Source organism: Cydia strobilella, chromosome 18 (genome assembly GCF_947568885.1).
Source record: "Cydia strobilella chromosome 18, ilCydStro3.1, whole genome shotgun sequence".
Classification (NCBI taxonomy): domain Eukaryota; kingdom Metazoa; phylum Arthropoda; class Insecta; order Lepidoptera; family Tortricidae; genus Cydia; species Cydia strobilella.
In genome coordinates this window covers 16,314,280-16,339,377 of record NC_086058.1, presented here as the reverse complement: position 1 = coordinate 16,339,377, position 25,098 = coordinate 16,314,280, and the positions used below count along the sequence as shown (strand labels likewise).

Here is a 25,098-nt window from a genome sequence, read left to right as displayed (position 1 = left end):
AGGCAGCTAGTGTGAGCGTGTATAGATACTATAGATAGCACCAACCATATGTGCGCGAGGGTCTGCTGGGGCAGCCCGGACTCGAGGAACACGTGTTTGATCTCGAGCCCCGACACGAGTCCGTCGCGGTCCGCGTCGGCCACCGCGAACTGCGCGTCCGAGGCGGCCTTCTCCGCCGCCGACACCGCCCAGCCACCCGCCGAGGGGGCCGGGGACACGAGCGAGGCCGACAGCGAGGCCGACAGCGAGGCCGACAGCGGGGCCGACAGCGCGCCCGCGCCGGGAGGGGCCGCGGACAGGGGCGCCATCAGCGGCGGCTGCGATGATGGCGGCTGCCGAACATTACTTTACGTCAAATTATGTCGCGTCACTTACGCCAAACGCTTAGTACGAGCAGATTACTTTATTACAATTATATGGCATCTACTGCCTGTTTAAGAAAAGGAGTATTATGTTTTCATGTTTGTAAGTATGGGAGCTTCTTTATTCTGGGTCCACAAAAATGAAAATAAAAATATGACCATTTTATTGTTACCGAGACAACGGTGCGTCACGGCGGGCGGGCGGGCCATAGGAACTACATCAGGTAGTCAACACTCACGCTCGACAAGTCCAGCAGGCCCTCGAGCAAGCTCGCGTTGCTCTGTGCGGGCGGCGCGGGGCGGGCGGGCGCGGGCGCGGGCGCGGGCGAGGCGGGGCGCGAGGGGGGCCGCGAGGGGGGGCGCGAGGCGGGGCGGGACGGGGGCCGCGCGGGCCGCGCGCGCAGCGACGGCGGCAGCGTGGTCGGCACCGCGTGCTTCTCCAGCGCCTTGTACACCAGGTGCATCGCCTGAGGGCACCACGACCATCATGGTCAACTCGGTGTCAAATATATATATGTATATACATTTTCCCTTTAATCCAGTAAAGTAAGATAGAAATGTATACATATTTATAACCTTCCCGTCACAAGATAACCGTTACTCTTTATAACCGGTTGAAAGTGAAAGTACACTGACACCGTCATGGGCATCGGAACAAAAAAATAGCGTCAACCGTCCATAATTAATATAAAACATCTTTTCCGCTTTGCCCTAAGTTTGACTGGTAGAGAATCGACGATAAGTTCGCCTTTTGTACATACGTTTTATATTTTATGCAATAGAGTTTAAATAAATAAAGCATTACGAAAACCGCTGCTCTCAACTCACCACCAAAAACTCGTGGCGGTCCAACATGCCGTCGCGGTCCTGATCCGCTAGATCCCAGATCTTGCCGAGAGTATCCAAGGGCAGCTTAGACTCCATCAGCACTCCCTTCACCTGCACACGTTATCAATCTAAAATATTTAGGTACCTACTTCACATAATCCGTTATCCAGTGGCGTAGCTAGGCGTGGGCGAAGTAGGCCCTCGCCCGCGGCCTCGCGCCCCAACGCGAGGCCCCTTCGGGCACAGTGAAAGAAAAGGGCCTCGCAGATGCGACTTCGCCCACGGCTAGATTAGTTCACGTTACGCCACTGCCGTTATCCCTTATCACCCGCTACCTTAGAATTCAAAATTTTAGAAATCTTAGACCCACGAAAACCTTGAAAACGAATAACATGACATTCACAAAAGAGCAAAATAGCCGCCATCTTAGATTCCGAAACGGACATCATTTTCGGTATCCGCACTACTTATAATTAAATACAGACACTGACTATAATATTTAAACGACTCCTGAAGAGAAGAGTATTAAAATGAATGAGCCAATCGCAGTATACGCACCTCCTTATTCCGCCATGGTTTTTTGTTAAAATAAGAAAATAGTTTTTCTCCAACTAGGGAACAAATCGAATTATTTTATGAAATATTTTGAGTTGTGTTTTAAGTAGTCACACTACTATATAAATTATATACTGAATTAGATATCATACACCAAAGAAAAAGTATCCAAGTCCACCGGTGGCCGAGGCGAAAATCGACCTCTCGTCTTCAGCTTACGCGGCTAACGTCCTGACCACCAGACCACCCGGCCACGGCGGTACCCGGTGTATCCTAGATTTGAAAGGCTAGGCGCCTTTGACCTCCTCGGCCACCGGTGGACTTAGTCACTTTTTCTTTAGTGTATGATATCTATTTCAGTTTATAAGTTTTTCTCATCGATAATAGATCATAGTTAGTTTATTTAAAAGCTAAAATTTGTTGCTCTTAATCAAATACTGTTTCATACGATAGGCTTATCGTATGAAACAGTATTCCTGGGATTTTCATATCAGTAACACGAATTAATAAAAATAAGTTGGAACAAATTGTTGTTGTCGCGCTCGCTCGGCTTGTTGTTGATGTCGTAGTCGTAGATCGCGCGCGGTGACGTCCAACTCTTCACACATTCCTACTGCTGTACCTTGTTGCCGGCGATGAGCCCGTTACTGGGTTGCAGCGAGTCGAAGAGCGCGTTGTACTTGTCGCGCTCGCTGGGCTTGATGGACCAGTCGCAGACGGCGGAGGGGGCGGGCGCGGGCGCGGGCGCGGGGGCGGGGGACGGCGCCGCGGGGCGCGGGGGGCCCTGCGCCGGTATGCGCGGCAGCTCGCCCTAAAGCGAAACATTCATCTTATTGATACTTTCATTAGTTTCATTGGATATAGAACATATAAGCCAATGTCACGAGTTGCCAACACTTGAAAAATAGCAGCAGTGTCGCAGTGGAAGTCCAATAACAAACCCATCTCGACGCCATGTGCAGAGAGACTACAGAATCCGAGTTTAGATGGCTACGAGTTCATATCTCGCCCGAACGGAAGAAAATTCGTTAACAGAAAGCTCTGCTTAAAACAAAATTACCTTTAGGTTAAATTACATCAAAATACTATAGTGTGACCTAAGTAGGTATACTGACCACTTTGGGTGGCGGCGTGTCGGCGTGGATGTTGCTCATGTTGATGTCGCGGCCCGCCTGCGCCAGCGCCACCAGCTTCAGCGCCACGAACAGCCCCGTCTGTACACAATTAAGCATATTATGTTGCATCAATTAACAATACAAAGGGCTTTCGCGAAACAGTAAATAAAAAATAAATCCTCTTTTATATCCCCCGTAGTCGCAATACTTAAAAATAGTTTTATTAGAAGGGCATGCAGGTTGTACAACGAAAAATTTCTAAATCTCGATATTTTCTGCGAGAAACTTAATAGATTTAAAACGCTATCTATGCAGTGTAATAACCCAAATCATTAAATTGGCGCTATTAGGAAAAAATCTCAGTATTGAACGTTAATAAGTAATTAGAATAACAAAACCTATTTAGTACTTATTCAGTTTATATACAATTTAATTGTTAACACTCTGATACTCCTGCATTTTATTTTCACTGTTGTTGTTATTGTTTTTGTTATTGTTTGCACAAATAGCTCTGTTTTACTCTGTAGAAACTTTATTACACAGCATGATGTTAAAATATTTTCATTAAGGAAACTGTATGTCTAGCTTTAAGAAAATGTCCAGTGCTATGTATAACTATAAAAGACTGTTTGGTTCCTAAATAAATAAATCGTTTATTTCAGACTTCATAATGGTACAATGATGGAAAAAAATGTAAATTCCTTGTGGATTGGATAAAAGGTCGCCATTTAGATTTTCTACATTTTTAGCCCGATCACGTTAAAAACGTTGTTTGAGAGAAAGAATTTTCCTAAATACGACGACTGGACATAATAGTAAAAACTAGGCGCTGTCTCGAATTTATGTAAGGATTTTTGGTCCGATGGTGTAATAACGATCAAGTCATTTAATAGTTTGGTTTAAAAGAACTATGGCTATATATTAGTAAAAAGGCCATTGCGGGTAACCAAATCAGCACAAGGTCGGGGACCTTTGGCTGTTGGAAGCGTAAATCACGAGGAAACATTAAAGTCTTGCTGTAAGAAATTTATAACAAGTAAAACTAAAAGTACTTGGCTAATCTAGCCCACCTCTCCGGATGCATTGCGGTAGACATGACCGGCCCTGCAGTCCCATTTGAGCTTAGGGGTTTTCTCGCCTACGTCAGCAATGCGGGTTTACTAATTAGTTGAGTTAAAAATATTTAGGGTGATAACATTAGGAACTAACTAAACTTGGGATGTGAAGCAGGGAAAAATCTCCTTTATTCTAAACGCGATATTAAGATGTTGGAAATTTTACTGATAAGACGGTGGGCGGAAACGCTGGCTGGACGCCGTGATAGCGGACATGGAAGAGAACAATCACACACCTGGGCAAAGTGGAGAAGGCAAAGTGGAGAAGATTGAGTAGGAAAGCGGACCCTGGCGCAAGGCCGGGAATACGCTCGAGCGAAGAAGAAGACGGTGGGCGGAAGTAGGAGAGCGGCTTCAACATCGGCTCCAGTAGCATTATTATAATAAGAAACAACAACTATTATTTGAAACATAACTAACATCAACACTCAGACTGCCTTTCCATTGAGGTGGAGATGAGAGGAGATGTGCGGGAATCAACCAATAGCATTCGTTGTAATCCACATCTCTTCTCCGCTCCGCTGGATTGGCTCAGCTCAGTGGAAAGGCAGCCTTAGCGACGGACTGTATAAAACAGTGTGAAATGGTACCTTATAAACTCCACGCTCAGCACTGAGAACTTATCACATACGCCCATCATTCAATAAACAAGATTATACACCCAACACTATACTATCATTACTATCAAACCAAACTTTACATTACTTGAACACTTGTTTGTTGTAAATCTATCTTTCTAGTTTCTATCATAGTAACAAAATAATAGTGTTTGTATTACCACTAGCGCCATCTGTGTGAAATATGTGTAGTCACCTGTTTTTTTTCCCCTATTAAAACGTTAGTTCATTTGCAACCCAACTTGAAGTTTCATTAGGTTATGGGCCCAGCTCGTATTTAATTAGTTTTTCGGTAGTTTTTTTGTGGTGCACAGAATTAAAATGTCAACGAACTATGCAGTGAACGTTCCAAAGTTAAAAGGGCGAGAAAACTATGACGACTGGGCGTTTGCTGTGGAAAACTTTCTCGTCTTGGAGGGCGTCGACTTGACCAGCCAGCAAGTGCTAGACGACGCAAGCGACAGAAAAGCCAGAGCTAAGATGATTTTAACCATCGATCCATCGCTTTACGTCCATATTAAAGGCGAGGCATCAGTGCGAAGTACTTGGACTAAGCTAAAATCATTGTTTGACGACTCCGGTTACACGCGTAAGATTAGCTTACTCAGAAATTTAATTTCAATACGCCTAGAAACAAGTGAGTCTATGACTGCGTACGTGACACAGTTAGTGGACACGGCACAGAAATTAAAAGGTACTGGTTTCGAGATAAACGATGAGTGGATCGGTTCTTTGTTATTGGCGGGTCTTCCAGAGAAATTTAGCCCGATGATTATGGCTATAGAGCATTCGGGGATAACTATAAGTGCAGATGCTATAAAAACAAAGTTATTGGATATGAGTACAGATTTTGAGGTTAAATCAGAAACCGCATTCATTGCTAAAAATTCGCTCAAACGAATTGGAGGTAGCAATAAAACATTTCAGAAGAACCGTTACAACAGTGGGAGTAACGAAACGCAATCTTCGAGTTCTTCGACAGCTGTCAACAGAAACGTCAAAACGTCAAAAGCGTCGATTATTTGTTACCAGTGCAAACAGCCGGGGCATTATAAAAACCAATGTCCTGAGAGGCAGAAGGTGAAGATGAATGCGTTTAGTGCCGTATTTTTAACTGGGAATTTTAGCCCGGATGATTTTTACGTCGATTCAGGCGCGAGCGGCCATTTTGTGTCGAATAAAAACATTCTATCCAATGTTTGTTACCAACCGGAAATTAAAGAAATAATCGTTGCAAATAAAGCTAGTGCACCTGTAGTGTGTTCAGGAGATACACAGATTACTACAGTGGTGAATAATACGGAGTATGACATTCCAGTTCGTAATGTATTGTGCATTCCTAACCTAACCACGAATTTGTTATCAGTCAGTCAGCTGATTGCGAATGGAAACAAGGTTCATTTTGAGAAAACTGGCTGTTACATTATAAATGCACAAAATCAAGTCATTGGAAAGGCTGATTTAGTAGATGGAGTGTACCGTTTAAACATTAGGCAAATAAGTATGCTAGCAGCAACAGCAACTTCAAGTATGAATCAAGTTTGGCATAGACGCTTGGGTCATATTAATGCAAATGATCTCAATAAAATGAATAATGGAGTAGTTGAAGGTGTATCATTTCAAGATAAAAGTGGCAGGATAAATAAATCCAGCTGTGAAGTATGCTGTGAGGGAAAACAAGCAAGACTGCCATTTCCTCAGAGTGCAAGCAAAAGCAAGGAGGTCCTGGAATTAATTCACACGGATTTGTGCGGCCCAATGGAAAATAAGTCACTTGGAAATGCAAGATACTACCTCCTATTTGTCGATGACTATAGCCGAATGTGTTTTGTTTACTTTCTTCAATCAAAACATCAAACATTCAAATACTTCAAGGAGTTCCAGAAATTAGTTGAAAACCAGCAGTCTAAGAAAATTAAAGTTTTAAGAAGTGATGGCGGTGGAGAATTTTGTTCAACTGAAATGGAGAACTACTTGAAGCAGTGCGGCATAGTGCATCAGAAAACAACTGCTTATACACCAGAATCTAACGGTGTTTCAGAAAGATACAACCGTTCTTTAGTAGAGAAAGCACGCTGTTTTCTCTTCGATGCTCAATTTGATAAGAAGTTTTGGGCAGAGGCCATAAACACAGCAGTGTATGTGAAAAATAGGTCACCGGCATCAGGACTAGATGGAGATACTACACCTTTTGAAAGGTGGACAGGCAAGAAACCAAACATTAGCCATCTACGGATCTTCGGTAGCCCAGTAATGATGCATGTCCCAAAGCAAAAGCGTAGAAAATGGGACAAGAAAGCAACTAAGATGTTCCTTGTTGGTTATTCAGAAATCACCAAAGGTTATCGCTTGTATGATCCAAATTCTCAGGATATAGTTATTGCCAGAGACGTAATAATTATGGAAAATGTTGGTGTAAAGGATACAACACTTTTGGTAGAAGATAATCAAGAGGAGAATAGTGAGTGTGCGACTCTAGAGGCACAGAGTAGCCGGTCTAGAAATATGTCACAAAGTTCCACAGATGACAGCGTTCACGAAGCTAACAATGATGTGACATATGTTCCAAGTGAGGATGACAGCTTTTATGAGCCAGAAATGGATTCGACACAGGAGACAGAGCAAGAAATGCAGGAGGTGTCCAAGCGTGTTCGACATCAACCAGATTACTATGGCTATGCAACCATGTGCGTTGATGAGGTTCCGGGTGAAAATATCTCACTTACCGAGGCTGTGACCGGACCAGAAAAAGTGCAGTGGCAAAGTGCAATGAAAGAGGAACTAAAATCTTTCAGTGATAATGACACTTGGGTGCTGGTAGATAGGCCAAAGGACGGTACAGTGGTGAAAAATAAGTGGGTGTTTAAAAAGAAATTTAACAGTGATGGTGAAGTGCGCTATAGAGCAAGGTTAGTCGCAAAAGGTTTCACGCAAAAGAAGGGCATAGACTTTACAGAAACCTTCTCGCCAGTGTTAAGGTACTCTACCCTAAGACTCTTGTTTGCCCTGAGTGTTCAATTAGATTTAAATATGAATCACTTAGATGTACCTACAGCTTTTTTGAATGGTTTCATTAAAGAAAATGTTTATATGGAAATACCAGAATGTTCAAATTTTATTAATTGTGGTAATAAGGTACTAAAATTAAAGAGGGCAATTTATGGCCTCAAGCAGTCTGCTAGGGCCTGGTACACTAGAGTAGAAGAATGTTTGTTAAAACTGGGTTATCAGAAATCAAAGTATGAACCTTGTCTGTTCATAAAATGTGAAAATAATGTGAAAGTATATATTGCATTATTTGTGGATGATTTCTTTGTGTTTTACAATTGCAAAAATTCATATGAAGAGTTAAAGTCAGAACTTGTTAATACATTTAAAATAAAGGACTTAGGTCAGATGAAGCAGTGTTTGGGAATGACAGTAAATGTTAAAAAAGATTGTATCACTGTTGACCAGGAACAATTTGTTGAAAACATTTTAAACAAATTTAATATGCCTAATTGTCAAGGTTCAAGTACTCCTATGGAAGTCAATTTAAAATTAGAAAAGGAAATAAATAATTGTGATAAAAGGTATCCCTATCAACAATTAATAGGTAGTCTTATGTACCTGTTTGTTCTAACACGACCTGATATTGCTTATAGTGTAAGTTTTCTTAGCCAGTATAACAATAGTTATAATGAAACTCATTGGAAACATTTAAAAAGATTGTTAAGATATTTACAGAAAACTAAAAGCTATGGTTTAGTTTATAGAAAGAGTAATAGTTGTTTGCATGGTTTTGTGGATGCTGATTGGGCAGCATGTACTATAGATAGAAGATCTTACACAGGTTATTGCTTTATAATGTCGGGATGTATAATATCTTATGAATCCAGAAAGCAAAGAACTATTGCCTTGTCGAGCTGTGAATCGGAATACATGGGATTAAGTGAAGCTTGTAAAGAGGCAATTTATTTAAAGAATTTATTAAATGATATATTAAAACCATGTTGTGAGAGTACACCAATATGCTTATACAGTGATAGTCAAAGTTCACTCAAATTAGCAGCAAATCCATTGTTCCACAAGAGAACCAAGCATATTGATGTGCGACATCATTTTGTTAGAGAGTGTGTCATGCATGATAGGGTCAAACTAGAATATGTACCAACTTCTGACATGCCAGCTGATTTGCTCACAAAAAGCCTTAGTGCAGACAAGCACTATAAATTTATGAAATTAATGGGTATATCTAGAATGTAAGCCTCTGAAACAAAACTGTTATATTATGTAAGCTTCTGTTTGTTGTTTTTGAGATTGAAAACTCTCAGGTGATTTTTAGATTATTTTGTTAGGAGAGGATGTTGTAAATCTATCTTTCTAGTTTCTATCATAGTAACAAAATAATAGTGTTTGTATTACCACTAGCGCCATCTGTGTGAAATATGTGTAGTCACCTGTTTTTTTTCCCCTATTAAAACGTTAGTTCATTTGCAACCCAACTTGAAGTTTCATTATTGTTTATACTAAACACTCCAAACTGTTGGTTATTTGTTATCCACATTCGTATGTCATGATTGTTGAAACGTGTCGGAGCGACAAAGCAAATAGGCGGCCAGAGAAGTGATATGTTATCAGGTTATCACTTATCACTCTGTATGTATGTAATTAGACATCCTCCGACATCGCTAGCATAGCACGCCGCACGTAAGGACGGTATCGAAAAGAAAGTGGACAACTTTTCGACTGCATAATACTTTTTTTCACGGACGTCAATTAAAAATAAATTGGACATGAGGAGGATTAAGTTAAAGTGAGAAAAGATATTTTTACCCTCACTAGCTCGGAAAGCCGTTTGTTATCCTTTAAAACAAGCCGGTAAAAACGCATTTTATCTACTAGTGGGGAAAGTAATTTGACCTTGGACGGAGCGTGTTTAAGTAGCTTTTGTCAAATAACAAAAAGTAAAACGCTCATAACATAATAATGGTTCGTTCGATATTAATTATCATAAATAAATGGTTCGAGAATTTAATAAAAAATACCTAATTTACAGTCTGGCAAAAAAGAGTAGAAATTAAAAAGTGGCAACACTGTAGTGTCGTCCTGTTCTTCTTAGATTGGTTTGAAAGGGACGACAGACTGTAGCTTTATTTAATGATTTTAAGTCATAAACTTTAAAATTCCATAAAAACATTTTTTTTTTATAATTTTATAATGATGCAATTTCAAAACGCATCGTCAGAAATGTGAAATGTCAACATTGTCAACTTCAAACATTTTACTTTAAACCTTTTCTCATCGACTCCAGCACGTAAAAATACACAACTTCCAGAGTTTTCTGTTATAATATCGTAAAAAAAATAAGTGATTCCAGTGATGAAGATGATCTAACGCCTGTGGATGTTGCACTTTTCTCGATATAGTAAGGTAAAAAGTTTTGTGTTACACACCACGGGTGCAAATGTATTTTACTTCTACTTTACTTCTACTACTCGCGGGTAAATCAAATAACTATTTCAATACAGTTGCTCAAAAAGTGCTACTTTATGTAGCTGTTTAGTGTGTGGAAAGTTGGTTTTCGCGAACTAGTGCTTTTCACTTTTCCAATTTTTTTGCAATTTGCAGTTTATTTTGCAAGATACACAGATAACCTGAACTAGACAGCGCAAAATAATATTGATCCTGTGCTTGTGCCTAGTTAACTAAAGTGCTTGTAGTACTAGTTACCTTGTCGAGGTATCCCTTGCCATTGGGGTCGGAGAGGTCCCATATCTTGGAGAGCACGACGTCGCTGAGGCGGGACTTCTTGAGGAAGCGCGCGGCGTCGGGCGCCTGCACCGCGCCCGTCGCGTTCGGGTCCACCTGCAAACACCACACAGTAGATGGCTCCAAAGGACATATGGCGAACATGGAAAATCGAAATTTCGTTGCCTCTCTATAACTCTTGCGTACCTATTCGAAGGATAGAGGCATATATAATATAGACGAACGAACGAAGTGGTTGGCGGTAGGCCCAAATAAGTGAAGTAAGCCCTTCTATACCCAATAGAGGGTATAAAACTATACATATGTATAACAGGATGCAAAGAAAGAAGAAGAATAATTTACATGATTCAATCATGATTACAAAAAATTACAAAAATATCTGACATGCTAGCAGTTTACATGTTCTAGGAAAAGAGCTGGGATGAGGAAGACATTTGTTGGGTGTAAAGTTGATACATTCATATGTATTGCGAAAATCAAAACCTGTCCCATAGCCAGGTAAAAATGATGCTTGTATTAGAATAAGTCAGACTCACGCTTGACTGCACATTTCTTATAGCTTTTTCTGTCATCTACAGGTTAAGACCTATTTTGTGTATTTTTTACAAAATTTTAGACCTAGTAGTTTCGAAGATAAAGGGGGGTGGGAATGGTATATTTTTGTCTATTTTCTTAAATGACTTCTAAACTATTAATTTTAAAATAACAAAAAAATATATATTTGATATTTTCAAAATGAACTCTTTCATTTGATATGTAACATGATATAGTTTGAAAAACTTTATTTTTTAATTTTCTCATCTATCCCCCAAAAGTGGCCCCCATGTTTAAAATTAATTTATTTACATTTGTCTTTGGGTCTTAAATTAACGTATGTGTACCAAATTTCAACTATCCGTACCCAAAGGGTAAAAACGGGACCCTATTACTAAGACTCCGCTGTCTGTCTATCTGTCTGTCTGTCCGTCTGTCACCCAGGCTGTATCTCGTGAACCGTGATAGCTAGACAGTTGAAATTTTCACAGATGTATTTCTATTTGCTGCTATAACAACAAATACTAAAAACAGAATAAAATAAATATGTAAGTGGGGCTCCCATACAACAAACGTGATTTTTTGGCCGTTTTTTGCTTAATGGTATGGAACCCTTCGTGCGCGAGTCCGACTCGCACTTGGCCGGTTTTTTCTTTTTGAGATTTGTCATGGCATTGCATTTGTCATGGAAAGCTTTGACATCTCAATCCTATAAGGTTTATTTATACTAAAGTGAATGTTTCCTAATGTATTGGTGAGTAATGTATTTAGTCTTTATAGTAGTTTAGAGCATGTCGGCCAATAATTCAAAGCCACTTGATAACACTAATAGTTTCTTATATGAATCATACTTTACCGTATTAATAGTTTGCAAGTTCTGTATTGATTGGGAGCCATTAGAACTTCAAGGTCAACATTTTATTAGAAAACTGTTTCAAAATGACAAAACCATTATAATATTGTGTGTATGAACACAGATAGTGTGTTCCATCATCAACAGTATCTATTGACAACTTGTGAACCTTATCACAAAAGCATAAGGTTCAAGTGGAGATAAAACCATACATAATTCAAATGGTACTACAACTTTACTACAGTTTATGACTGATTGTTAACCCATCAATAGACCTGTAAGGTAGAAAAGTAGCTGCCTGGTAGCCACTTGCTAGTATGCATTTAGATAGGTTGTGTTAGTTGTGTTACATATTTCTTGACTGCCATTTATTGAAAAATAATACAATAGATTGTACATGGAACACTCCATGTACTTTTAGATCACACTAACAATTGCAAGATATCATTTGTGTATCAATGTTTGGTTCTCTTGCTCTTCATTATATCAAGTGTTTTAATATGTTATTAAAATTATCCAATTACATGTTTCATTCATACACTTGTGTACTTGAGATTATTATTGGCTAGCATCAGATATGTGCCTCTCACTATCAAGATGAACAACCTTAGGATTTCCTGATAACAGCAGAGTCAATAAGAATTCGAAAAACATTTTTAACATCTTTTATCTTGCAATTAGATAAGTAAGCATGATACTATTATTAAATTAAGAAACTACTTACTGTGAGATATTCATGTAGAGGCCATTCTAATTTGTCATTTCATTCTAAAGCCAAACAAAGCTCCAAGCATCCCATTACTTTAAAAAATCACATTGATTTCGAAGGACACAAGACGTGATATCGTAATTCCATAATCAATACGCCACTATCAACCGTAACGCAGTGTTTATAACGAGAAACATGCAAGACACTGCAACCACTAGTAACTTAAAATATCTCATACCTGGTGATAATACGCTTCGTATATAGCGCTGTGGTTCCCTGCCACCTGCAACGGTTCAAGCCACATTTTGAAAACACAAAACTCCCGGCGTGATAACTTTTAAAACAAGTATTTTCTATCACACGAAGGGTGTGACATTTGGTCAGTTCATGACATTCAGCTGAAACCGAAATAGTTACGGAACTACTGGTTGGTTTGTGTTTAAAACTGTATATTACACCACGTATATTCACTACACTGTATAACGAAGATAACTAATAAACACGGACTGCTTAAAGCAGTCAATTTCAATATTATTTGAAGAAGCGTAAATCAACTAAGTTCACGAAACTTTGTCACTGAATATCTCAGAACATTTCTGTTCTTCACGCAACGTTTACTGGCCGATATTGTAGATCACTTAATAAATTGTCTTCTGTGCTATAACTCTGTTTAATTTGCACTACACGGATTATTTAATTTTAATTAATTCTACCTGAGTAGGAGAATGCAAGGCAGCCATTTTTTACATCTCCTCGTTGACCAATCAATAGAGTCCATAGGCAACAGAGTTTTGACGTTTCGCTTGAATGTTGCCAACAATAATAAAAACATTTTCAGTATCAACTTTCGACTTCACAAATGTACAATCGAGAAGACAATTTTTATGATTTTAGTTTTTTGGGTATTGTGGGGGTGAGGTTTCCAATAGTATATAACCAACACTATGCAGTCTGTGCAACTGATTTATTAAAGCTAACGTTCACACATAATTATTTATTGAAAGCTCCAATTAACATACTTTTAATAATCGAATATTTATTCTAAACTACGAATACAACTTTTCAGTCGCTCTAATCCACGTAAATTTGTTTCATAGCAAGAGAGCTTTTGCAACCTGTCTAACCATTGCTTAACTTTAATATGACGCTCCAACGGGGGTACCAATAGTTGTAGCGAGCTTACTGTAGTTGCGCAGCACAAATCAGCAAGTGTAACCTAAAAAAAAAACATTGTAAACAAGAAAAAAATATGATTAGGTAAATCATTTGGGTAGTGGGAAAACAGATTAGAACCAATCTAATACATAACCTGTTTTCACGCAATACTAAATTTAACATACAAAATTGACTAATTTACCGAATATTTATATATATAATACATTATCATTTATTTGGGTAAATTTTTGAAGAGCGTGACTTCGACTTTTGTATGGCAATTTTAAACTTTTAGAAAATCAGATTTAGATCGTCGTTTAGGAAGGGTTTTTAGCAAAAAATATACTGTACGAGGTACGAGGCATCACTACTTTTTATAGTTAGCCGAATATGGATGTTTAAATATCGACAACATTTCGACATTTGTATGGCACTGTGTCGACATTTGTATGGTCAAAGTAGTCGTACCAATATTGCCATACAAATGTCGACAAAAATGTTTTTCTGCTATCTTTCGTACATTATGTACCCGATTCAGATTATTTATTGGTAAAAATAATACAATTTTTTACACGTCATATTTCCAAGTGCTTTAAAATTAGACTTAAATGTACGATAGATATAATTAAATACAATTTCAATATGTCAGTTATTGGTTCAAGTTAATAATCATAGAATAATGTTATAAATTAATAATTATAAATTAATAATTAAATTACAAAATGTCATTGTCATCGATTCGATTAAATTACAAACAAAGATGCATGCAACAAATATCCACTACTTAATACTGCAAATTATCACTTAGGTTTTCTAATTCATTTATATCGTAACAAGCACATTTAATTAGTAACGCCTTTAATTTATTTTTGAAAATTGTGTCACTGCCTGCATTTCTTATGTCAATTGGAATTTTATTGTATGTTTTGGGCCTAAAGACGCTGAGAGATGCTCGGGCCTCAAGATATTCGCGTAGTTATTTAATTAACATGTAATGGTAGATAGATCAATAGACAAACCAGATTTAAAAAGATATCCTTGAGTCATAACAAAAACACCGCCGCGCGGGACAACCACACAAAGGCTTTCCTGGTTTTAAGTTTTAAATAACGCATTATTTTTTATAAATAAGTAGATCTATTCTTTTCTCTAAATAATTATCTTTATATGGGTATCAAGTATTTAATAATAAGTTGCCTACATCCAAACTTGTGATTTTTTTGCCGACGAGCCAAACCGCACGTGGGACATGCGAAATAGCGGTAGATTTCACCGTTTTTAGGGTTTGAATTTCGATTTTATCTTAAATAATACATACTTAAGGAACATTAGTATATTTTTAGGGTTCCGTACCTCAAAAGGAAAAAAAGGAACCCTTATAGGATCACTCGTGCGTCTGTCTGTCTGTCTGTCCGTCTGTCACAGCCTATTTTGATCAGCCTATATCAAATGAAAAAGCTCATTGTGATTATCTCAAATATATATTTTTTATAATTTTAGGATAAATAAATAAATAAATAACAGTTATTCAAGAAAATAGGCAAAAAATGACCTCCCCCCCCCCTTTATCTCCGAAGTCCGAAGCTACTGGGTCTAAAATTTTGGAAAAAATACACAAAATAGTTCTTTACCTATAGGTCACAGGAAAACCTATAAGAAATGTGCAGTCAAGCGTGAGTCGGACTTAATTACTTAGTTTTTGTTCCGACCCCTACGGGTTTTTTAAAGATAATTCACGCACGTTTCACATAAAAAATACATGGTTTAAATTGTGTAATGTACGGAACCCTTGGAACGCGAGTCCGACTCGCACTTGGCCGGTTTTTTTTATTTGTTTATAACATATATAATGAAAATATACCCATAGCAATACTGTTCGTTCAATGTATTTGGAACTAATAGAATTAGGAACGCAAAAAATGCTTATTTGAAAATTGACCCATTTATCACTAATCACTACCCCTTATAAAAGGATTTTCATGCGGTTTTCACCCATCAATAGAGTGATTCTTGAGGAAGGTTTGTTAGTTATATTTATTTGTTAAGGTTTTGTGTAACCCGTGAAAATCAACTCTAATTTAATAGAATGAAGGGTGATTTTCGAATTTACCCGACATTCTGAAGAATTCGGAACTACCCGTATACACTTAATAAAATGCAACTCAATATTACCTTATCACAAGCCAACCACATGTGACTAGCCAAAAGATGCTCTAAACGATCCACTGCAGAGTGCCACTCCTTAATCTTCACATCATCGGCAGGCCATTTGCCTCTAAAGTATTCCGTCTAAAAACCGTAAACAAAGTAAAAATAGTTATTTGTTATACAAGGGTGCAAAGTTGTATTTTACCCGCGAGTGTGGAATTGAAACATGAGCGTAGCGAGTGTTTCAACACACGAGAAGTAAAATACATTTGCACCCGTGTGTAACACAAAACTTTTCCCCTCACTATAGCGAGGAAAGTGCAACATCCACAGGCGTTAGATCATCTTCATCACTGGAATCACTAATTTTTTTACGATATTATAACAGAAAACACTAGAAATTCGATTTTTACGTAAAGTAAAAATTTTGTTGACAATGTTGACATTTCTGTTCTGACGTTCAGAAATGTCAACGATGCGTTTTGAAATTGCATCGACTCAACTTGTGCGTTCAGAATTATATTTAACATCATTACAAAAAATCTAACATTTCTTATGGAATTTTAAGGTTTATGACTTAAAATTATTAAATAAAGCTAAATTTGGTATTTTTTATTAGATTCTCAAACCGTTTATTTAATGATAATTAATATCGAACGAACCATTATCATGAGCGTTTTACGTTTTGTTATCTGTCAAGCTACTTAAACACGCTCTATCCAAGGTCAAATTACTTTCCCCACTAGTGGATAAAATGCGTTTTTCCCCGCTTGTTTTAAAGGATAATAGACGGCTTTCCGAGCTAGTGAGGGGAAAATTAACAAATGACCTACCTTAGTAGGTACTAACTACTATTTCTATTTAAAAAAGTAAGTATTTTACAACTTCAGGTTTAATTATATATTATATTACACGATAATTCACTAATTCAATTAACGTGACGAAAGTGACGAAACGTTACAAAACCCCCTTCTCTCAATAAATGTGATGTGCACCTCGGGGTTAACTTTGGTAGCTCAGTAGGTAAAGAAGTGAACTAAGGAGCTACCGCGAAAACCGAAATTCGCAAATTACCGGGATCTTGCTCTTTTACTCTAATGAAGGCGTAATTAGAAAGCAGGGACAGATGCCCGCAATTTGCGAACTTCGATGTTCGCGGTTATAGCCCTGGCGTCTGGGTGCCACAACTGAGTCATGATTGCGGTAAAGTTCCTTTTTCCATTCTTCCTATTTTTCAAATTATTATTTTGTTAGTACATGGACGGATGAGTACAAAAATTGACGAGATCAGGAAACAATTTTAGTCAATATCCCTTGGCTCTTAATTCCTTCACAGTTATTTCGTGAAGCAAAATGGGGTCTAATTTTAATTTTAGATGTGTGTAAGTTCTGAGTGTTGTGACATGACGTCGAGCAGAATGAATACGTAAGGTTTATTCCAAATATTCCGGAAACCCTGAAACTAATGTATTGTATACATTATAGTTTAAGAGTTTGAGTGAACAAGAAATATTTTAGCAAGGTCGGTATACTCACAAATATATAGCTGTCAATCGGAAACAAAGTACCAGAGTTGAAGAACATGGTCTGGTCGACTTTTGCTCTTGTAATGGGATTTTTTGGGTACAGTCGCTGCCCATCTCCGGTGTAGCACAGGTATAATGCAATGGCATGGCTGTCACAAATGACGTCATCACCGATTCGCAACGTGGGTACTTTTTGTAGTTGATTTATCTATAAAACAAAAAAAAATTGCGTATCTTAACAAGATAAAGGTATATACATTTGTTTAAGCGCGAATAATACATTACCTTTGTATAAAATGGAGTTTTATTATCTGCCTTAAAAAGGTCTATGTGTTGGTAATCTAACTTAATCCTCAGCACGGATGCAACCATTAGGGCGAACCGAACGGGAGGGGATGCTTCGTCCCCATACAAGATTAATTTGTTATCCATTGTGTTGTTCCTAAAAATCATAATATTCACTGATCACGTTCAAAAGTCACAAATTCAGTAATTTGAATAAACTATATTTTGTTCAGTTACTCATAAATCACCTAAACTGTAAATCTGAAAAATTACACAATACACAAAAAAAGGAGTACAATAACAATAAATAAATAAAGTATGTAGGGTACCTAGACCTACACGTTTTTCCTTTATTGCATATATCGATATTTAAGGTTGAAAATTGAATCGATACTCATATCACAATTTTAGAAAATGTTATAATACAAAGTAAAAAAAAACGTTTAATAATATTAAAATAAACATTAATAACAAATTACTTACACTGTCGAGTTCGTACTGCAGCATCTGGTTATCACTCTGTACAGGTTATTGATATTTAAATAAGCCATTTTACCAAAAGAAAACGCAACGCAACGCAATCTTTCCTCCTCCGAGGTCAACTGACCAATGACGTGACGATGACGCCTTCTAAAAACAAAAAAGCTCTCTCATCCATATGTAATATTATGCTTAGTTTAGTTACCATATTATGTTGATTGTTGATAAAGGAGTATGGGCTTCAAATTGCCGAGAGCGGTCTACAATGCTGCAAAACAAATATGGGTTCCTTACAATATTATTAATTAATTATAGTATAGGTATGCTAACTAATCGAATCAGCTAGGTACTCTTTATGAAATGTTGAAGCAACTTGTTGCTACGAATCCACCTCGTTTTAATGAGCTTTATTGGATTTAAAATAAGAAAGCGTGAAAACATGTTTTAGTATTTTTTAGGGTTCCGTACCACAAAAGGTAAAAACGGAACCCTTATAGGATCACTCGTGCGTCTATCTGTCGGTCTGTCCGTCTGTCACAGCCTATTTTTTCCGGAACTACTGGACCAATTAAGTTGCAATTTGGTACACATATGTTAATTTTAAGAAGAAGATGTACATTTGTGACCGCAAGACGGATGTATGTATCTAAACCAAATATTTATAATTTTAACGCATATCCGTTAAAGAACAGTGGGTCAAAATCATATAAAAATAATTAATGCAAATAAAAAAAATATTTATCCATATGTAAATACATTTTTACGTATTTTTATAAATCTTAATTTTTAGTTTTAAAGTATGTCGATAGATGACAGTGAATTTACAGTGGTTACAAAATTTACTATGACAGTACCGGTCTATGTACGCGTCCCCGGGTGGCGGATAGGGGGTGCCCTGCGGATGTTCTTTTCAGAACGTAAGCGGGGCTGGAGGGAAATAAAATACCTCCCGCGGACCAAACAGGCCGGAGAAGGAAACTTCGTCAACAATACTTCCCCCCAGTCTAGGCTGCTTGGACATCTTCTGAGTTAAGGCTGGACTGGGTGCTGTGCGTGGGCTGGAGCGCACAGAAATGCGGCGGCGGATGAGCTTCACGGAGCCAACGGCGGCGTTATGGCCCTCCAGGAAGGCCACAGTCTTGGCGTCAGGTGGCAACCGGCCGGAAAACACATAGCCAAACAAAAACCTCTCCAATACCATGAAAATACACCAAAAATTAAATGCTATAAAAGTTAGGGCGTCCCCCGTAAGCGACGGTCAGAGGCTATCAAATGCGAATGGAAATGCTAAGGCGTACCCTGTAAGCGACGGCAGACACTGCGCAAATCAACTGCGCATAGCTACATGGAATATTGGTTCCCTGACCGGACGTAGCCAAGAACTGGCGGAAACCTTACAAAGAAGAAATATCAATATTTGCTGCATCCAAGAACTTTAAGTGGAAAGGCTGTAAATCCCGTGACATTGGTAGGGGTTACCAACTTATATACAACGGAACGACAACTAAGAGAAATGGAATCGGCATTGTCCTGGACAGTACACTTAAGCAGAGATTGATTAACGTAAACAGAATTAGCGACAGGCTGATGTGCATCAAACTAGCCCTGGATAATGGCCCTGCATGGAACATCATTTCCGTATATGCCCCACAGATGGGCTGTAATACAAGCGAAAAGGAGGAGTTTTGGGATGACCTGGGTGATCTCCTGCAATCTCTGCCCAAGGGGGAGGGACGACTGGTAGCTGGCGATCTTAATGGCCATGTGGGACACAAAGCACCACCAAATTCAAATATTCACGGCAACTATGGCTACGGGACCGTAAATAGCCAAGGCACCACCATAATGGAGTTGGCGACCCAGTTCGATCTTCCTATAGTGAACACGTATTTTAAGAAAAGGGAAGAACATTTGGTCACGTACAAGAGTGGAGGAAAGCATTCCCAAATAGACTACTTCCTCTGCGATAGATCTTTTTTGAAATACGTAAAGGACTGCAAGGTTATCCCTGGCGAACCTCTTACTACGCAACACAGAATTTTGGTAGCCTGCCTCACTTTGCCGAAGTGGTTCGTTAAGCAAAAAGCGCAAAAAAGCCAGCCACGAATAAAATGGCAAGAGCTGTCTAAGCCCGTAGGCGATATAGTTAACAGTAAAATGGTAGAATACCTAAAGAACGATATAAGCGAGGCTCCTAACAGCGCTACCACAATTTGGCAAAATTTTCACAATTTCTGCACCGGTACTACTAAAACCCACCTGGGAATGTCGAAAGGCATACTAAAAACACATAAAGACCCAAAATGGTGGGACGATAACGTAAGAAAAACACTTGTAGAGAAAAAACATGCATTTAAAGTCTGGCAGAACACGGGGTTGGACTGCGACAGAGTTACATATAAAATCCTTAAGAAAAAGGCGAAGAAAGTGGTAGCTACCACAAAAGCCAGTGCCCAAAATAACTTTTACAAAAAACTTGAAGATGCTGCAACCGGAACTGAGATATTCAAGCTAGCTAAATACCGTAACAATGTCACTAAAGATATTAAACACAACAAATATATCAAGGACAACTCTGGAAAGCTATTGACCTCCGACGGGGATATAAATGGTAGATGGTTTGAGTATTATCACCAATTGCTTAACGAAGAATTTCCACATAACAAGCTTACGCCACTTTTACCCATCTTGGGACCTGTCCAAGATATATCAGTGACGGAAACTAAGATCGCCCTGACCAAAATGAAGAACAATAAAGCTACCGGACCCGACGAAATACCAATAGAAGTGTGGAAAAAGACGGGGTTAGCAGGAGTACAGTGGCTTACGATGCTATTTAACACAACATTTCTTAGCAAACACATACCAGACATGTGGAGATCCAGCAATCTCGTACCATTCTACAAGAATAAGGGAGATGTGGCAAACTGCGGTAATTATCGAGGCATTAAACTCACTTCGCATACCTTGAAACTGTATGAAGGTATACTCGTTAACCGACTTAAGAAACTGATTAATATAACACCGAACCAATGCGGATTCAGTAGCGGAGTGAGCACAATAGACGCAATCCATACGGTCAAGATCTTAATCGAGAAATACACACATGGTATTTATTGATCTTGAAAAGGCCTTCGACCGAGTGCCACGAGAACTCATTTGGCAGGCATTAAGAGCGCAAAACATCCCAGAACATTATATAGAGGTAATACAGGACCTGTATCAGAACATAACGACCCGAGTCGTAAGCCCTGCAGGCGTCACGGGTGACTTTGAAGTTAAAGTCGGTGTGCACCAGGGCTCAGCACTAAGCCCCCTACTGTTTAACATAGTCATGGACTATTTAACTAGGGATTTACAGAAACCCGCACCATGGACACTGTTATATGCGGATGACATAGTCTTAATTGCCGAGTCCCTCCAGGACCTACAAGCTGAATTAAATGAGTGGGTAACAGCTTTAGAAACACAGGGACTTAGAATCAGCCGGGAGAAAACCGAATATATGTTCTGCCACCTAACAAAAACAAGGCTAAATACCACTGCACCGCCGTGTATCGAAGGAGTCCCACTCAAGCAGGTGGAGTCGTTTAAATATCTGGGATCTATAGTGTCACCGCAGGCTACCGCAGAAAAGGACATCCAGCACCGAATCTCATCAGCCTGGCTTCAGTGGCGATCACTCTCTGGTGTTTTGTGTGATCCCCGAATACCTGTAAGAACTAAAGGTCAGATTTATAAACAAGCCGTAAGGCCTGCGTTATTATATGGATCGGAATGCTGGGGTTTAAGGAAAGCTGACGAGAAAAAACTTCACACCACCGAGATGAAGATGCTACGTTGGGCGGGCGGCGTCACAAGACTTGACAGAGTTCGAAACACCTATGTCCGAGGAACTTTTAAGGTTGCTAGCATTAGCGACAAATTGGCGGAAGGCCGCCTACGCTGGTATGGCCACGTCATGAGGCGTGATGAAAGCCACATGACGAGAGCGGTATTAAACATAAGGGAGGGTAACCGAGGCCGAGGACGACCCCCCACAACTTGGAGCAGCACCGTTGAAGGAGACATGGAGGCAGCAGGCATAGATAAAAGTATGACAGCAGACCGCATAAAGTGGCGTAATGGTATAAGGAGGGCCGACCCCAACTAGAGATGGGAATAATAATGGCCAGGAAGAAGAAGAGTACCGGTCTATGTAGTACTATTAGTTATTCTGTGGCTCTATTTTATTATATCCTCTTTGATCTAAACAAATGAATTTTAAATTAAACATGGGAGCCACTTTTTTTTGTGTAGATACGAATTTCATTTCATGTCCGCTGTGGAAGAAAAGCTGTTTGGGGCCCAAACTTTGGGCATCGCACGCATTTCAGAAATCCTGAACAATGAATAATACCGGGAAAAATATCACGAAGTATTAAATATTGAATACATCCTCTTTTTGAAGTTGGTTAAAAACTGCAACTGCACTGAACATTCTAGAACGTATCACGTTTCATGTTGTGCGTGACCGACCCATTTGTACCACGCTACCACGACAGACAATCATCACGTCGACTCTAATGCAATATTCATATGGCTGGTTGCCTGGCTACTCGCTATAACACCTTAGAGTTAGAATAGGGTACTTTACTACATACTAGGTAAATCAGTTTCCTTTTTTGAACTGTCAAAACGATTACCCTACTTTTTTTAGTTCTATCCGATTTATTAAATAGAATTTGAGTCAAAAAATATCTGCTCGCTACGTTTTTCTAATAATTAGCTTCTGCTTTATTTCGACCATGGTGTAAAATAATTTACTTTAAACAGGAAATATCCCTATTGGATAAGTACCAATTTTACCACCTAGAATGACGTTTACGGTTAAAGATACTAAAATAAAATCCGGTCGTGCGAGTTTATTAAGAGCCAACAGGAGCTGAGCGAATTCTCAATTTTGAGATTTCAAACTGATTATCTCCGTCGCGCTGACGGGGGCGGCGCCGCCATATCCCCGTGTGTGTGGTGCATGCACACAGACGCGCACGTCATTTGCGCTCACGGACCTTATGCCTGCAAGTCGCGTCGCGGTCGCGGCCCGCTATATAGGCATATCATAGGCTATAGCTAGTTCTTACAAACTTTTTCTGTTAGCTTAGCTCGCTACCACCACTGAGCGTTTACTTATTTCCTGTTATTGTGATTTAACTTCTTGATTTTAGGTAGCTGAATTCAATATCCTTCTACAACCTGCAATCCAAATAACATTTTGACTTTTACAGGAGAGTAAAAAAACAATCATTTCTTTTCTCGTTTCCGTGCGGAAAGTATCAACTTTCGACACGCTGTGCTATTAGTACCGACATTGTGCAACGAGGGGGGTAAGTGAGATTTTGTAAAGGAGGAGTTTACAATATTCTTACCCCCGGAGTTACACACAATGGTTTTCGTTACACTTGTGATGAAAAACTAAATTTTCAGGGAAATAATTATAAAATACGGTGACATTTCAAATATTCGTCCGCCATATTGTCATTTCTTAACAGGTTAGGCATCTAAGGCACAGACCTTCGGCATTCAGCCACGATTGAAAATTTTGTGTAAAAATATTTTAAACGGCTATTAAATTAATCCAATTAAATATTATAAACAAAAATACTAAATTATAATTGTCAGTATTTTAGAAGTAAAACTCCCTTACACACCCTTATACTTTAAACAAAGTATTTTACTTATAACTTACTTGGTTCGTACTTCGTATGAATTAGTGACATATCTAATTAAAAAAAGAAAGCTATAACTCCCGCGGGAACAATATAGGCCTTTTGTTTTCCCTTCAGTACACCTGCATGAAATAAGATCTTTTCGAGCAAGTGTGATGAAAAACAAATTTGTCGCTCTCCGGCTTCGTTGATTACAAAAAAAGAAACCCTCAGGTTAGATAAAATTATCATAACAAAGAAACATGTGACATGAGATATTTCTTACGTTGATGTAATTATACAGTTTTATTAATGGTCCGTTTTTTATTTATGAGTCAGATTTTGATTAAAATAGGTATGTTTGAAGAGCTCCTAATCCTGGTCGGAATGAATAAGAAACCCCAATTTGGGACAATAGTCTAGTCTACAAAACGTTCAAGGTGGTTAAAAATATAGTGTAAGCTGTTCGCATTAAAAAACCGCAAATCGATGTACAGTTTAGCCGTTTGGTACACGTATACTAGAGGTCAAAACAAAATTATCGACCCGCAGTTCCTAAAAAAAAATCCCTTGGGAGGGGAGTGCTGAAACTTTTTTTTGTATAAAAAATCTTTTTTTTTTGTATAAAAAAACTTTTTTTTTAAACCTATCGTATATCTATCATACGAAAGGGCTTTTTGAAGCGATTCTGAAAATATATCACATCATTACATTTTAGCCATTTTTCTTAAATTGAAACAAAAAGAATTTTCAAAACATACCAAGTTTGGGCTCCTCCAAATACGATATGGCTGATTTTTTTTGTACAATATACCAAAAATGATACGTGATTTCCTCATATCTAACCCAAAAAAAGGAATTTTAAAAATAATTTTATTTAGTTTTTTTTAAATACAAAGTGACAGTTAGGTTTAAAGATCTTTATTTTCTCATAAGAATACATAATATTCACTTACACGAGAATTAATTGTTTTTTCACGCAAAATACATTTTATCGGTGAGCGCACACTTAACCTATAACAAATAACTTAATACTGTAGGTATTAACATATATGACTTAAACTAAAAGTATACAAATTAAACTAAATTAAACAAAAAACACTTTTTTTGTTTTTTTTTTGTCGGGTATATCAATAACTTATAAACAGAACAATTAGCAATGGAATGCGAGCGTAGTTGCTACGGCCCGGACCGGCCGTTCTACTTCAATACCTATTTTACGAGACTTATGGAACTGTACTGCAGATACGGTACATATTAATCATACAAGGATACGTAATATCCATATATCCAACGGGAAATACCTCTTTAACCCTTTAACTTGACCCCAAACTTGGTATGTTTTGAAAATTCTATTTGTTTTAATTTACAAAAAAAA

The 25,098-nt window shown here is 38.4% G+C and overlaps 2 protein-coding genes across 2 annotated transcripts in view; both read right to left on the bottom strand.

Annotated features, from left to right (window-relative positions):
* Window positions 1-13,216, bottom strand: part of LOC134749636 (epidermal growth factor receptor substrate 15-like 1) — a 36,927-nt gene extending 23,711 nt beyond the window's left edge. The window contains exons 1-8 of the mRNA XM_063684653.1: window positions 13,153-13,216; window positions 12,678-12,722; window positions 10,305-10,439; window positions 2,861-2,959; window positions 2,368-2,556; window positions 1,191-1,301; window positions 602-829; window positions 46-332 (exon numbers count right to left, since the gene is read on the bottom strand). Of these exons, the coding sequence (XP_063540723.1) occupies window positions 46-332; window positions 602-829; window positions 1,191-1,301; window positions 2,368-2,556; window positions 2,861-2,959; window positions 10,305-10,439; window positions 12,678-12,722; window positions 13,153-13,179 (1,121 nt within the window). The 5' untranslated portion in view covers window positions 13,180-13,216. The remainder of the gene's footprint in view (window positions 1-45; window positions 333-601; window positions 830-1,190; window positions 1,302-2,367; window positions 2,557-2,860; window positions 2,960-10,304; window positions 10,440-12,677; window positions 12,723-13,152) is intronic.
* A 174-nt stretch (window positions 13,217-13,390) lies between these two features.
* On the bottom strand, window positions 13,391-18,163 carry LOC134749308 (glutathione S-transferase E14-like). Its single transcript, XM_063684207.1, has 5 exons — window positions 18,037-18,163; window positions 17,554-17,710; window positions 17,279-17,476; window positions 15,767-15,883; window positions 13,391-13,655 (listed from the first exon to the last, which is right to left on the bottom strand). The coding sequence occupies exons 1-5, from the start codon at window positions 18,102-18,104 to the stop codon at window positions 13,476-13,478; spliced, it is 720 nt and encodes a 239-aa protein (XP_063540277.1). The 5' UTR covers window positions 18,105-18,163; the 3' UTR covers window positions 13,391-13,475.
* Window positions 18,164-25,098: the final 6,935 nt, after the last annotated feature.

What these genes read in the sequence shown, in the direction of transcription:
- LOC134749308 (XM_063684207.1), bottom strand. Translation starts at nt 18,104, where the DNA reads ATGGCTTATTTAAATATCAATAACCTGTACAGAGTGATAACCAGATGC. An exon ending in AAACTCCATTTTATACAAAG is followed by an intron (nt 17,477 to 17,553) that starts GTAATGTATTAT and finishes TTTGTTTTATAG; the next exon opens with ATAAATCAACTACAAAAAGT. An exon ending in CGATTGACAGCTATATATTT is followed by an intron (nt 15,884 to 17,278) that starts GTGAGTATACCG and finishes TACGGTTTTTAG; the next exon opens with ACGGAATACTTTAGAGGCAA.